General features: G+C 34.7%; 1 protein-coding gene and 1 long non-coding RNA gene across 20 annotated transcripts; one reads left to right on the top strand and one right to left on the bottom strand.

The window, feature by feature from the left end:
* Nucleotides 1-5,635: 5,635 nt before the first annotated feature.
* LOC149988234 (uncharacterized) lies at nt 5,636-8,364 on the top strand. The gene is made up of 3 exons (XR_016505058.1): nt 5,636-6,988; nt 7,618-7,696; nt 7,859-8,364. It is a non-coding gene; the product is annotated as an uncharacterized LOC149988234 (long non-coding RNA).
* Nucleotides 8,365-9,598: 1,234 nt separating this feature from the next.
* Nucleotides 9,599-13,282, bottom strand: LOC112287886 (serine carboxypeptidase-like 50). 19 transcript variants are annotated; one of them, XR_016505055.1, is made up of 6 exons: nt 12,658-13,273; nt 11,772-12,483; nt 11,406-11,574; nt 10,618-11,210; nt 10,143-10,225; nt 9,599-9,835 (listed from the first exon to the last, which is right to left on the bottom strand). XR_016505055.1 is itself a non-coding variant. In XM_090253595.1 (4 exons), the coding sequence occupies exons 3-4, from the start codon at nt 11,524-11,526 to the stop codon at nt 10,885-10,887; spliced, it is 447 nt and encodes a 148-aa protein (XP_090109721.1). In that variant the 5' UTR covers nt 11,527-11,574; nt 11,772-12,483; nt 12,658-13,273; the 3' UTR covers nt 10,227-10,884. The 19 variants fall into 19 exon arrangements, 2 of the variants coding, with proteins under 2 accessions (XP_090109721.1, XP_090109722.1); XR_012218426.2 differs by having other exon boundaries at nt 11,772-13,282; XR_012218427.2 differs by having other exon boundaries at nt 10,136-10,225; nt 11,772-13,282.
* Nucleotides 13,283-15,021: the final 1,739 nt, after the last annotated feature.

Below are 15,021 nucleotides of genomic sequence, written 5' to 3' on the forward strand. Positions count from 1 at the left end.
TACATACAACAATGAAGGCACAGTTAAAAAGAGCTCAATAACAATAAATAATCAATGTAGATTTCTATTGCAAGGAACAACTATAATTCAACATACATAACAAAATATGGTTACTCTATTGTAATATCAAGACTACTTATCCTTGTAACTAATTCGACTATCATAAGCTTATATTTTTTTTTATTTGTGAAAAAGTCAATCCTATTGCTTATTGATTATAATTGCTTGAGCCACTTATAAAAATGGCATAAGGTTTTTACTTGCCAATATTTTACTAACTAGTTGAAAGCTCTCTATTAGATTAAATTTTAAAGCCAACAAATTAATACTAAAAAATATAAGAATATTTAATACTTTATAAGCTAAAATATGTATCGTGTCTTTAATACTAATATCTCTATTTGGTGTTGAAGTTAAAATAAAAGATCTTATGAAAAAATTAATATTTTTAAGGTTAAGTAATAAAATCAATTTTACATGAATATTAGAGTCTTTTCAATTGCTTGAATGGCTGGGAAAGGTTTTTAGTACTATACTTATTATAAGTGCTATATTATTAGCTACTATTTAGTACATGTGGAAATTACAACTACCATTTGTCTCAATGCACCAAATTTATAATCTTTTAGGGAAGAAGAATTTGTTCTATTTCTAAAATTTACATGAAATCTATAGACTTGGCTTGATAAGGCCACATTATTAAATCTCTTTTCTACCTTTGCAATTCTAGCTTCTAAAGCGATTTTTTTATTCAAAGCAAGTTGCTTATGTGGATGTAATTTAAAGAAATTAATTTCATTGTGGTTAAGTTTATTACAATGAATATAATTTAATTATTATTTTTTATTTTATTTATCTCCTATCTTAGTCATGTATGACCATATTTATCTTAAAACTTCCATACTTATACTTTAATTATTTAATGAATATTTAAAGATGCTGAAAAAATAGTGGATCTTCAATTGTAAACAAAGTTGTCTTCATTGCTTGAGCCATTTATAACAAAGCAGATGGAGTACTAATTAGGGAAGTAGCTACTTCTTTTCTTTTAGTGTCTTTTGAAGATGTATCAACTCTTCTTTAGATTGGATCTTCTTCCTTCACCATGGATATTAAACTTGAAATAGCATCCTCTTAAAGAGTTGAAATAAGGTCTATTTATACTTTTCAATAATGCTCTATTTTATGCAACTCAAGTGAGTGTTCTTCATTCCATCTTCTATAGGTTTGGAGCACCTTATGCTCCAAGTGTTATAATAAGAGCTCAAAGGCATATTACTCATTGAAAGTAGAAAACCTTTGATGCTTCTCTTTCATCTGTATTTGAAATCTAAACTTTAAATTTGATAAAGAAATGTCTCTAATTCATCTTGAAAATTGATCTTCTATTGTGCTTCAAGGATTATTCTCTATCTCATAAAACATATTTACTTCCAAGATGCAAAACCTTCTAGAGGTATTTAATGCTAAAATAGGCTTGAAAGCCTCATTAATATCTACTACTAATTCAAAGTCATTAGTGTAATCGCCATCCAAGTAATTTGGTGAAAAAAAATAATAATATTGATTTTTAGTATGCACCATAAAAGAAAATTACTTGAATATCCACAACTATCTTAAGGCTAAAAGGAAAATTTGTATTTGCAAATACCACCAAGCTTTATAGTTTATTGGTGAACACTTTTGGATCACCACAAATCTGATATATCCATAAACAAAAAGAACTTGTTGGCCATCAATGCCACATCATTTCTATACTATGCCTATTAATATAAATTAGTATATAAAAAAATAGAGTAATTATAGAAGATTTCCAAGAACAACATCTACAATTATAGAAAGGTTCCAAAAACAAAGTCCAAAAATCCATACTTAATCCTCATCTTCAATAATACTGAAGCATAAATCAAAAGTGAATCAGAACAATCAACACCTACTTGCAATTTATGGTCAAAAATTATAAAAAATTTTGATAATAAAAGTTAATTGTAATAAAATAAAATTTAGAAAAATAAGAAAAAATATAAAATTTACTTAAAAAGTAATCAATATTTAGTAAGTGATATTTCAATATTCTAAATGATCTCTACTTAAAAAACTAAAAATGTCAATGAGTCTTTTTGGGCTCTTCTACATAAAATTGACTAAAAAATGATCGAGTCCTTTAACTATAAATATCTATGATTGTATAATTATCTATGATTGTAGATGTCAATTACCATGAGATCCTATGATTTTGTAGCCTTATCACCATATGATGCAGATTGTCTCTGTTTACTATTGTCAGTTTCTAATTACTATTGCAAGCTATTATAATTTTATTTTATTTTTTATTTTTATTTTTTTCATTCAATTTTATACATACAATCTGTATATCATATCAAATATAGTACAATACAAAAGATTACACTCCTTCAATTTAATTCTTGTACCAAAATTAATGAGTTTAATGTAGAACGTCAAATCATTGTATCTTACCACCCAATGCATTATAAAACAAAAAATGATAACAAAAAATAATAGACTACATATCTACACATTGAAATCCTGACATTGCATCCAAATTGCATGTCAAAATACTATAATCTTTCATAATTTCATGACTTAATTCTCTCCTACCTAATGCCATATTTTAACTTGTCTCAATATACTTTGCTTGGTGACATAACTTGTTTTTTGTACTATAATCTTGTCTCATATAATATTTTCTACTACCTAACTTCTATATTGCAACATATTTTGATGTAGTGTTGTACTCCTAATAATACCCAATACCACAATTGTATTCCAATACCTCTTGTAATACACCAATACTTATCCCAACTAGATTTTGATGCCCAATACAACAATACTCAAAATCTAGCAATAAAAACAAATCAAAATTATAAAATTGTTTTTTTTTTTTTTTTTTTTTTTTTTTTTTTTTGCTTTTTGTTTTTATTTCATTCTATCTTACTATACTAAAAATTGAAGAAAAGAAGAGATTCTTTTCAAGTAAAAGTTTAGAAATCTATACCAAACTAAGTCAAGCTATCTTTCACATTACAAAAAGAGAATCCAAAAGTACAAGTGTAGAACTAAAAAAAATCCTAAGCTTTACTAAAATGGCTAAATTACCATAGCCAAACAAAAGCTTATAATAATTTCTTTCTCTCTCAAAATTACTCATAAGACTTGACTTGACAAAAATATCAAGTCAAAGATTTTTCTCTACTTAAGTGTCTAAATCCTAGTTGACATTAATAAAGTTAACTAACAAAAACTATCAATAGTTGGAAAACTACTAATTAAACTAAATTACATATATTTGACAAGATTTGGTAGTCAATGCCATGTAACATGATAAAGAAGATAAATAAATATAAAATATATTTTTTTATTTCTTTAAAAAATAAATATTATATATATAATATATAATGTAAATATAATTGATATATATTATATTATATGAAAATTCTTTGATATAAAATACTTAATAAAAATTATTATTTTTTCTTTTTTTAATTTTTTTTAATATAAATCATTTAGTTTGTTATGATTTATATTGCTTTTATTGTCTATAGTTCTAAAATATCATTTTTTTATTTTTAAGATTTATTTCAGTATTTGTGTGTTAATATATTGTGTAGAATATAATAGACCTTCATCTAATGTACAATGTATATGATATATTTTTAATATTTCAGTTGGATACATAAATCTTTTAGATCTTATAAGCATTTCTTCATCAAATTAATGAAATATTTAATTTCAATGTGAAGTGACACATTATTTGGTTATTTATTTATTTATACTTAAAGATCATTAGTATCTACAAGATTTATTGGTAATTTATAATTAAAAAAATAATAATTTCTTCTAAATACTTCTTATTGTTGATGTATTTTAGATAATTTATTTATAATTTAGTATTTATGAATACTTTACTATTATGTGTTAAGAATAATTTTTCTATTAGTTACAAATATATTAGAACTAGCCAATCATGTTACTTTGATAGACAACTAATTTAGAAAGAAATAACATTTCTATTGTATAATCTATACAAGCCACAACATGTTTGTAAAGATACCTCTCATAGTTTTATGCATTCTATGTCCATGCATATAATCATTTATACATATACTTAATATATACTTCATTATAAGTATTATCCACATCATATTTGTCATCAAATTACAATTCACATTGTCTAAATCTTATTTTTTGTATTATTTATTAAAATCATCAATATGGACTTTTGTGTTTTGAATTTTTCCTACTCATAAAACTTTCTCAACATTATCTAATGTAGCAAAAAGTAAATTATTAGCTACTTTAATGATATTTTTTCAAATTAAACATCAATTGGAATTGCCATGAGCATATTGGCATGTTATATCCTAAAATATATTTAACTGAAAAAAATTAGAAAAATTAAAGAAACACAATTGAATGCAAAATATATTATATGCTTGATAGTAAAATAAAAAATCATATTGACATATTTGTAAGCAATAATAACATATTCCAAATAGAATTTTGTTGATGTAAGATTCATCCTTCTATTATTTTTAATTGGCAAGTGCTAAATTATTTTATAATATTTCATGGCCAAAACAACTATGAGCAATAAGAAAAACAAGTCTTTAAGTGCTTGCAATGAAACAAAGACAACATTGCTATTAAAATCTCTAAAAATAATGAATAGAAAAATTGAAGAGAAAATTCAAGCTCTCTATTTTATCATAAAACTTGAAATTTGACTGAAAATTTTAGACTAGTGTTAAACTTGCTTTACTTAATTTTATATCACATTATACTTGATTTACAATGTGAAATTAATGGTTAAATTGTTTCTAAAAATAGAAACACATGCCAAGTTATGCTCTGGAATCTTTTTCGGTGTCTAAAAGCAAAGATACCAACATTGAACAATGACAGTGACTTCTGTGCCATCCACAATAGTAGAATTCAAACCGTATGAGGGAGAAAGGCGACCATTTTAGGATTTGGTTGCGCCAGATGTGTGCCGGTGAAAGCGAGCTTCGTGTAGATGTTGCAATCCTCTTGTTAAGACATACAGAACAGAATGCAAACCCAGTTGTTTCAAGAGAAGAAGCTTTTGTTTTCTCCACAACTTGAGGCACATGGAGGCAAAGCTGAGGAATGCTGGTTTGCGAGATTCCAACAATAGACACTCGGCACCTTTTTGTGTATTCGGTCTACAAAAGAAAACCAAAGCTAACATTGCATCTGGGGTCTGATCAATGGCGCACCGAAGCTCCAGGGCTGCATAGAAAGTGCAACACACGCCTCCACAAGCTTGATCGTTCATCAGGGCTATAATTCTCGTGACCCACATGCCCTAGCGGATGAGAAAGATTTGCACCTGACATGTGATCATAAATGGTACAAAAAAGTACTGAAGCATTGATTGTTTCCTCCTACAAACGAGCAAAAGCACCTATCCATCTAGTCGATAAGGTGGTTCAAACAATTATGTGAAGGGAAGAAACGAACAAAGAAATCAATGAAGCAGTACTGGTTCATGACAGCCATGAAAAGAACCAAAAATGTTTTCTTAAAGGCTTGGAATCAGTTTGTGTCAAGCTTGTTCAATTTTTGAACATACATTATAGAATCTCTTGACAACAGAAATAGTGAGGATAAAATTGTGATGACTTGCTGGTATTGACCATGACTTGTAGGTGAGGCACCTCATGTTGCCTCAAAGGTAGTTACATTTGTACATGCCAGTGGAATAAAACAGGTGAAAGCTTGCTGCTGCACAGTGCACACATGTAGCTCAGAAAGTGCCCAGTGAGCTACAACGTGAAGGGGCGTTAAGATTCCGCAAGAATATTTGACCTGAATTTGCGAAACAAGACCCAGTGAACTCGAAGAAACTGACTTAGCATTTAGTCAGCATCGCCGTGAAAACGCCAAGTCAGTGGTCAGTCTGATTGCGCAGTCTACCCAGGTTTATAAAAGTCATGCCAAACCTTGTGGGGAAGTGCAAAAAAATCCAGCCAAATGCAATAGTTCTCCGCGGTTATACTAAGATACAGTATGTGTGTATTTGAATCTGCGGTAGAGTGATCTGACATCACAAACTAAGATTAGTTACTGTAAAAAAGAATTGTGCAATGGTATATTGAGCAATGACGGAATCGAACAGTGTCACATAGCAAGCATTTACAAGTCTGTTACGCGATGTAAGGAGAGGCAATGCTGACAGCTCACATGGTTAAGGCAAGACCTGATCATTTTACGCCGTGGTCGAAGAGCTTTGGCCGCAGTATTGGAATGTGGGACATATTTACGGCAGACTAAGCATTGGACATGGTTCGAATTACCATTTATGGGCTCCGCAAAAGTTCATTGGGCCCCACACATACAGCAGAAGTGGGACTTGGAACAGGAATCGAAAGGGTGAAATAGAGCTAGTGAGAGAGATGTGGTTGGACCCAAAAATTGATTTTACTTGAATAAGCGGGAGAGAATGTCGCTGTCTAAGAGGCAAGTCGCTATAATTTGCACCTATCGTGAAAATTGCTCACCTCCTGGTGTTCCGGCGCGCTGAGCGAGTCGCCAGACCAGCGACTGCTCATGTGCGCCGGTGCGAGCTCTACCGTGTTCTACCTACTTGTTGCCCATTGCTTGCGTTTTTTTTCTCTTGGTGAGGCTTATTCATTGCCGCGCGCGATCTCGATGGTGCCAATGCTGGACAGTAGAAGCTGTGTGTTGGATGGGAGGTGAGGAGACTGCAAGGACGTTGTGAGCTCGAGTGGGGTCCTCTCAATTAGTTTCCTTTGATGCCGTAGACTTGGTGCCTCAATGGCGCAGAGGGTGTCCAGTTCGTGGTCTATGGCCCAACTAAGCATGCGGTTGCAGCGAGTGGCGAAGACGAAGCAATGGGAGCTCTTCCAGCGGGTTATGCTGGTTATTGTTGTGATTATTTGGGTGGCAACGGTGATGACCACGGCGTTTATCCGTCTCTCTACTGGTATGTGAGAAATAGGCATTTACCGCGCTTCACACTATTGAGAAAAATGCGACGAGAGAGAGAGAGAGAGAGAGAGAGCGATGCATGTGAGTAACCATATTTCGCCTGTTCATACTCATCTAGTAAGGTATGCCTGTTGTATAAACCGACAGAACATAGTATTGGGGTCAAGATTGCACCATCATTGTGCAATACAACCAAAAATTCCTGTGTGGAGAGAAGATAAGTAGGAAATTATCGAGCTCGGGGTAGTCGAAGAATTGAACCTCGCCTGTCGAAACGTTGTGGCTCATGATTAACCCCGAAATGTCTTTTGATGCCGCTACGTTTGAGTAACTACCCGAGTCACTCCCTCACCTGATTCAGGCTTATGAGTCAGATGAAGACTGCAGAAAGTGCTCGCGTAGAAGGAATAAAAATATCCCTCCTTTTGTTTGTTTCATTGCTATAATCTATTTACAATCATGGTGGAGATTTAGAGTCAGTCCTGCATTCCAGTAACAATACTGAGTCCCTACCACATTCTGTTGAACTTTAAGTAACACGTCTCATTTCTTTCCGGTGTGGACTGTATTATTACTATGTCTCAAGTAGATAAATAGCTTTTGACACCATTTCTGGCTGTGCAGATTCTGAAATCGATACAAACCTCTCAAGCTCGTCCGATTCAACCAGTCCTCTGTTCCACGCGAGGAAACTTGCATCATGGTATTTAATATTAGGACAATGTGCTGCGTATCAGTGTTGTATATTAGTTTAGTGTAGAAGTACATCAGTGTGGTATATCGCTTTTAAACATCTTAGGTGTAATTACGCTGTTGAGTAACTTCAGAAGCGGCTTACCAACGTGATTGTTGTCGGTGCTTGCAGGATCGAAGGGTGATGGACCTGCTCAGATGACCCTCAGACATTTAGTAAACTCCATACAATCAATGCATCCTGAAGTCTTCTGTTCTTCCGATTCACCTTCCTTTCTTCCCTTTTTTCAACGGAAACGCTCACCTTCTCGTCTTGGTTCGGAAGATCTGCTGAAACTGCGCAAATAGCAAATTCTCCAGTCGATGGCAGCGGAATTCCTGGGCAACGTGAACGAGCATGGGAGTTCATAAAGCTAAATCTCCGACTTGTTAGATAAGTGAAAGAACCATCATATCATAGGTTTGAGCTTCGATGTAAATTTATTATAGTTTCTTCATGTAGCGATTGCGCTACAGCGGCGAAGTGCAGTAGGAATACACCACATGTTTATGAACAGATAAAGCCAATTTAGAACAGTTCATATGTTGCAACCTCTGAGTGTCGCAGGTACAAACTATTTCATTTAAAATATAGGACTTGACACTGAAATGTGTTATCGTCAGACGTTACTTGCCCTACGTCCTTGTGTAACTATTCCCCAAGCATCACGATTGAACACACCTTCCTCAGGATTCTGTCTTGACGATTCAGATGTTATCAGAACTTAAATTGCCAAAATGAGATCTATAAACTGAGTACAATTGCTATGAACATACAAAAAGTGTTGCAAAGGTTTATCAGATCTGAGCAACTGAGTCGTTGCAGCATTTTTCTTGAATGACAAAGACCAGCGTCTTCAGCGTGCACCCAACAAGTCATTTGATGTAGAGACGCATGACATAAGAGACCTTCAGGTGGCATGATATGCGGCAAAACTACACCTCCACTTTCTACTTAGTTTTCACGTCTGAATTAGAATCTAAGAGGACACGAATCCTAGAGAAAGATTTCACATCGATGAGGCGAAGAGGTTGGGGATACCATCCTTTTCAAAGTGTCTTCAAAGATCTGGTCACGGGACTTCGCTGCCCCCACACTGAAATGACGGTTGCCACAATCATCGGCATCGAGGAGCTTCATTACAAGGCATGAATATGTTCAGAACCCATCTGTGGAATATTACACAAAGCAACTTGCAACTCATTCGGAAGTCCAAGTAGCAGCTGTGACTCGCTAATTTACTGTCGCATTGATCAAACCTCCTACGCCACCTGGAAATGAAGATCTTTCAGAAATAATTATCCACAGTTAAGTCTTAACCAAGGCGAGCCACAACACTTAAAATAGATTTTAAAAAATTAAATTAAAAAAATGAACAAAGGAATAAACAGTGAAACATGGAACGTGTCACGTCGCAAGCATATCAATCCTCGTCATTCTATCTAAGCATAATGGTTTTCCTGAACAACCTTCTGGCCAGAAACAAAGACTCTCAAAAAAATGACTCGAAGCGCATGTCATTAATACGGGAATGTTCTCCCTTGAGACGAAACAAATGTTGGCTCATTCCAACACGATTATACACATTATGCCTTCAATGGAATCGGGATTACGTCACATCAATTTAGTCTTTGTGCAACCAATGGATGAGAATGAGTGTGTGCACATAAATAGGAAGTTCACGATTTGTGGTTTTTTTGAAAGGTCGTGGCGAGGACTTGAAGAAGCCGAATGAAAGGAAGTTATAGCAAGCAGCTCAAGACGGTTTGGTCTGGTTTTCAAAGTCTGGGTTAAGAATACCAGCACGAGACAATCGTCTATCACGAATCAAAACCTATCATGCTTTGAAAGACTGCAGCAAGTACACAATGATGTCAGAAAACTGAAAACTCTTGAAGAACATATCAGAACAAAATCCACTATACAAGCACAATCGTGATGTAACCAGGGTTTGACAAAGCGAAAAACTCATGAATATTCACTATATCCACTATGAAATAACAAGTTGCGAGCACAAATGCATGCAGCTTCAACCGTCTCCTGGCTCCACCATCGTCATTGCTATCGGAACTCAAATTTTCAACTGTTTGAGTAATTTAGGGAAATTATCTGCGAAGAAGGTCAAAGTTAGATAAACACTGCACATATTGTCCACGTAAGTTGATACAAAAGTCTATTTCAACAAATCGCAATGAAATCTTTTAGAAACATCGTTGAAGAGCAAAACTAAATACCAGATTAACTACAGTAAGAGTATCACGTTCAATAACCAGTCAAAGAATTAATGAAAAGACTCAGAGTATAAAGAGCACTTCAATACACATTGAGCCTCATATTTAGTCGAATGCAATACATCCTACGATTGATTTCTGTTAGATGATAATGACATATTTTCTGATAATGCATTACATCGTACTTGCGAGGAGATCATTTGAAATGATTTTCTTCTGCACAGATATGCAAGCGTCACAGAAAGTGCAGTTCATCTTCAGAAACAATCTGCAGGGTTGAAAATACCAAATATTGTGCATTTCAATTCGAAGAAATTACTTCATATTTGAGCAAGTCCTTAACCCCAACTGTCAATTGAGAAAAACAATTCTGGATATTGGCCTGTAGAACATCAATTAATGTTAACTTCGCTATGGCATCAACAACAAAGACTAACTGGAGGTCACTCCTATGATGCCCTCCAAAATATAGAAGTGATCGCCCACCTAAAAACAGTCTGATGAGCGGTAGGAAGCAGTCACTAGAATGCTTAAAGATTACCATATTGTAGGTTCATAACAACCACCAATTAGCCTTAATGAGTCTTAGCATTGTCGATGTCATTTACGTATTAGAGCTTTGCAAAAGATTCCAGAAAAATGCTTGAAATGATTACCAACCTCTGTAAATAGAGAGTTTCCATTCTCCTGCGCTTTTTACATAATCTCGAAGGCGTAAGAGATTGCAGTGATGCTGAGAAGTCTACGATTCCGACCCTTGAGAAGTTCGTTGTCCGATCCATGTCTCTATCATCTTTTGAGAGTGTAAACCCTGATCTGCAGGAACAAGGTGGCCAGCTCCCAGAACTACGACGTGTGACAAGGTCTAATAAGTTCGCCAATACCCTGCCACTACGTCATTCACACGCCATATAGTCCTCGGAGTTGCTAGATAAGACTGAGCCCTTCCCATGTCAACGTGCTCATCCATTCCTCGTTACAATCAACTCCATCTTTGATATCAAACATTCCTGAATAAAAAAGAATCGGAATGTGAGGAAGTAGTTCATCAACCATCCATCTGACACTGCGCATCACATCAGGCGCCATTGCTGCTCGGACTCTTGGATTACACGACACCCACTGAGCTCCTTCATCTGCAGATAACGCCTCTTTCACCTTCTTCTGGTTCAGAAAAGTTTCCAAAAAATCAGATCCATCGTTGGCGCAGTGGTAGGGCACGGACCTCCTTACGTCAAGAGGTGTCGCAAGACCTGTAGACATAAGAGGTACAGAAGTTTTAATACTTCCACTTTCAGTAGAGGCTACAAACCAGAATTATTTTCTTGTAGAATGTCATAATTTGTTAGGTAACGGAAAAAAAGAGCTGAATTCTGGCTAGTAAGACTTCGCAATCATCCCACAAAGGTGGTGCGCAGCAGTCAAAGATGAGAGGATAAAGCAGATACCAATAACATTTGTGATCCAGTCCACAAGGGCTGTTCGTGCAATGTGTGCGCCGTGCCAATCTTCCTTCTCAATCAAAGCAACCACCTCCTCGGCCAACTGATCTACATGACCCTTTTGCATCCGATCAATCAATCCGAAGTTCTAAGCATTATCCTCGTGTGTTCGCACCTGCAATAGAATGTGTGCATGCAACAGAAGCAGTTCAAGATCATTCTCTTACTCTGGAATCTCTTAAAAACCAAGGAACCCTACAGCCAACTTCTCGAAAATATCATGCGGTTTTTATGCTTGAGAATGAAAACCAATGAGCATTCATCTGTGAAGGAATCAAATTGTGTTGAGAAGAATTGAGAGGTATTGCGTACTTGGACAACTGGATGTGTGAGACCATTTCCAATAAATAATCAATCCAGACGAAATGAAATCTTATTCTGTTCCGAGCGCTGAAGGGTGGACATTGAAGCTGGGCCACGCATTTTGAGCATAATATAGTACCCCAATTCAGGCACATACTTCCCTCCATAGCTTTCACCCCCGACGAAAAAAGGCCGCAATTGGTAGGGTGAATTCAATTGGAAAAATTCAGTCAGAAGGGTGAAAAGGTGCACAACAACGTGCTCTTGATCCACGGGGATGTCGTCGTCCTTCTCCGCAATGCTGAATCCTGTTCCGACGGGATTGTCAACGAATAGTAATGCATATCTGGTATTCCATGTGTAGTTGTTCTTGTGCAATTGCATGTCGGACCCAATTTGCCAAGGACCAAACTCGTAAAAGTTCCCAGTCATGCTCGAACAACGAGGACCACCTTGCAACCACAAGATGATGGGAACATCTTGAGGAGAGTCTTCGGGGACGAGCGCTTCATAGAAAGCATAAAACATACGCGCTTGGGACGAAACATTCACCACAATGTAGCCGGATTGTGTGGATAGAGCTGCTTGGGGAAAATCGTTCGTGAGGACATCCCCTGGTTTGCCATGGAGATTGGAACTCACGAACCCATTTATTGCAAGCAGGCAAGGAATCACTCCCAGCCACATCAAGGAGAGAGAAAACTTCTTATCCAAAGCGAATCTGTGACACAATCGTTGAAAGATAATTGAATTAGGGCTTCTGGCTTCCGTCGACATAGTCCACTGTGACATTCTTCAAGCAAGTGATTGTGCTATAGCATCAGTAATGCAAGTGTAGCGATGTAAAGCATATTTGATAGAAGAGATTGTAAAGGTTAGAATGGTTCGCAGTAACTTGAGTGTCTGTTGAAGTAACGAGTCCACCAACTCTCTCACTGGTTTGGTCCTGAATAACCAATTTGATCAGCAGGAATAACTACGAACAATTACTTCGATTATTACGAATTGTTACAACACGCTTCCACTCTCTGCATCGCATCTTCGGTGAGCTCTCTTCATGCATGTGGGACCTCTGAGGTCACTGCCACATGACCATTGTCATGAGTTTCTCACTATACAATTCTGTTCTCTTGGTGTCTAATAATATTTGGGCACTAGTACCAGGGGACGCGTCGAATTGAGAGGCTCTAGAAAAAAGACTCTCACAAACGCACAGAATTCTACACGATACAACCTCACCAAAACATCCCACTGCTCTTCGTGTGACCAGACCTTTGGTGTTGAATGCGGCGATGGGAGCGGGTTCTTCGTACAAAGATTTTAGACTGCTTAAGCTCCAAAAGGTTAGAGCGAACGGAATGGAAGGTGATGTCCGACACTCACAACAGAATCCACCATTCTCAAGTTGAGCGAAGTCATTATTTGCTAGAAGACTCCACGCATCCGTTCACAGTTGTCATCGGACCGCATCAAAATTAGTCACCAGGCAATTGGAGATTGTGAAGAAAGTCATTGAACCTAGCATTCATCAGAAAATGCCAAAACATCGAGGCTGATAATCTAAGGATGCCGACGAATGAGATATTTTCAAAACCATTCGGATGGATGTTCTTATCTTTTAAAACATGAGAACTTGGTCGTGCTTTTCGTCCTTCAACCCACGAGTTCAAGGTTGTTAGAGATAGGATGCACATAAACTTAAGTTATTTTGAAGGATCAATACAATGTGTGAAAACTAAACCTACAAGTGTAGGTACAGATTTTACAACATTTAAAAAATAAATAATTAATTAAATTATAACGTTTAAAGAAAATTTATTATACTTATTAAAAGTTACATGTATTTATCAATCATTAATTTCACAAGATCAATACTTTACATATTTTAAATTGCACTTGATATCTTACAAATCTGACATATTGGAATGGCAATGGTTTTATATTTTCTAGGACAGAAGAAAAAAAAAAATCAAACAAACAAAAAACAAAAAACAAAAATTAAATAATCTGAAATTAATGTTCTAATTTTATCTACTCTTATTTTAGAATTGAAAGAGCTCTATTTTAGCCTTGCCAACAAACATTGTAATCAAGCACTATCTAAATCTTTGTTGCAAATAGATAGTTCTATTCTTTTATTTGGTATTTTTAACTTATTTTCATAATTCACTTTCTAAAAATATTACCAAAATATAATGTATGTATATATATATGTAAAGAAAGAGAGCATTTTGATAATATTTTTAGAAAAAGAATTATAAAAATAAATTAAAAATACCAAATACGAGACTAGAACTATTAAAAGGTTAATACATACTTGTGTCATTCAAAAAAAAAAGACTCATTCAAAGATGGTAATATATTGAACTAGAATGGCTATTGCTAAAGACAAAAAGACTAGAAAGTCTTGAAACAAGACTAACAATTAGAAAGAAATTGATAAGAATGAAGAAGGCTTCACTCTTTCCTTTATATATAGTGTTAAACTAGGAGCTATGTGGCAATGTTCTAAACAACCTCTAATACATTGTTGTATGGCGTGCTTTTCTATCTAAGAATATACTGAGTATTTTGCTATAGAAATTTTAGCTTTAACTTATTGCATAAGTTCCAATAAGTGATGTTCTCTTATTATAGAGGCTAAAAAATATAATAATATCTAAAGATATTCTATTGATAAAATACTTTTATATTTAAGAAGTTTTATACATAAGGCTTTTTAAAGCATCTAAAAATGCCCTAACATCCTTTGCTACACCAAATCATAACTTTCTATTGTAAGTTTGATTTTCCATAAGTTCAAAGAAAATCCATAATCTTCTTACAAATATCCATCTTTATATCATAATTTTACCATAGCTTCATATTTCTATCTTTAATTTATATATATATATATATATATATATAAAATCTTGACTCTCAAAAATCTCTTTACTTTGCATAAAATGCCCAAATTGTAGCAAAACCCATCCAAAACATTTTTCTTCCACAAAGAATTTTTTTTCTTTCAACTTTAGAAATTCATATTTCTTAATCTAACTATTGAATTTTTTTCAAATTTTTAGATAATGTAAAATTTATCCTTGTGCTTTACCACAAAAAAATAAACCATAAATCTATTACAGATAGCCTAACATCTTAGAAACCCTAGCATGTACTTTAAACCCTAATTTACAAGCACCCAAATACTATTTTTCCAATATCTCAAAAATCCAAACTTTGAATGCTAAAAAATTTGTGAATAAAATTTATTAATATA

Source organism: Physcomitrium patens, chromosome 10, assembly GCF_059467195.1.
Source record: "Physcomitrium patens ecotype Gransden chromosome 10, ASM5946719v1, whole genome shotgun sequence".
In the NCBI taxonomy this organism is placed as follows: domain Eukaryota; kingdom Viridiplantae; phylum Streptophyta; class Bryopsida; order Funariales; family Funariaceae; genus Physcomitrium; species Physcomitrium patens.

Excerpts from the sequence above, each read along its gene's own strand:
- LOC112287886 (XM_090253595.1), bottom strand. The coding sequence starts at position 11,526 with ATGCAAAAGGGTCATGTAGATCAGTTGGCCGAGGAGGTGGTTGCTTTG. Across the intron at positions 11,211-11,405 it reads CTGGATCACAAATGTTATTG|GTCTTGCGACACCTCTTGAC; the intron begins GTATCTGCTTTA and ends TTATGTCTACAG.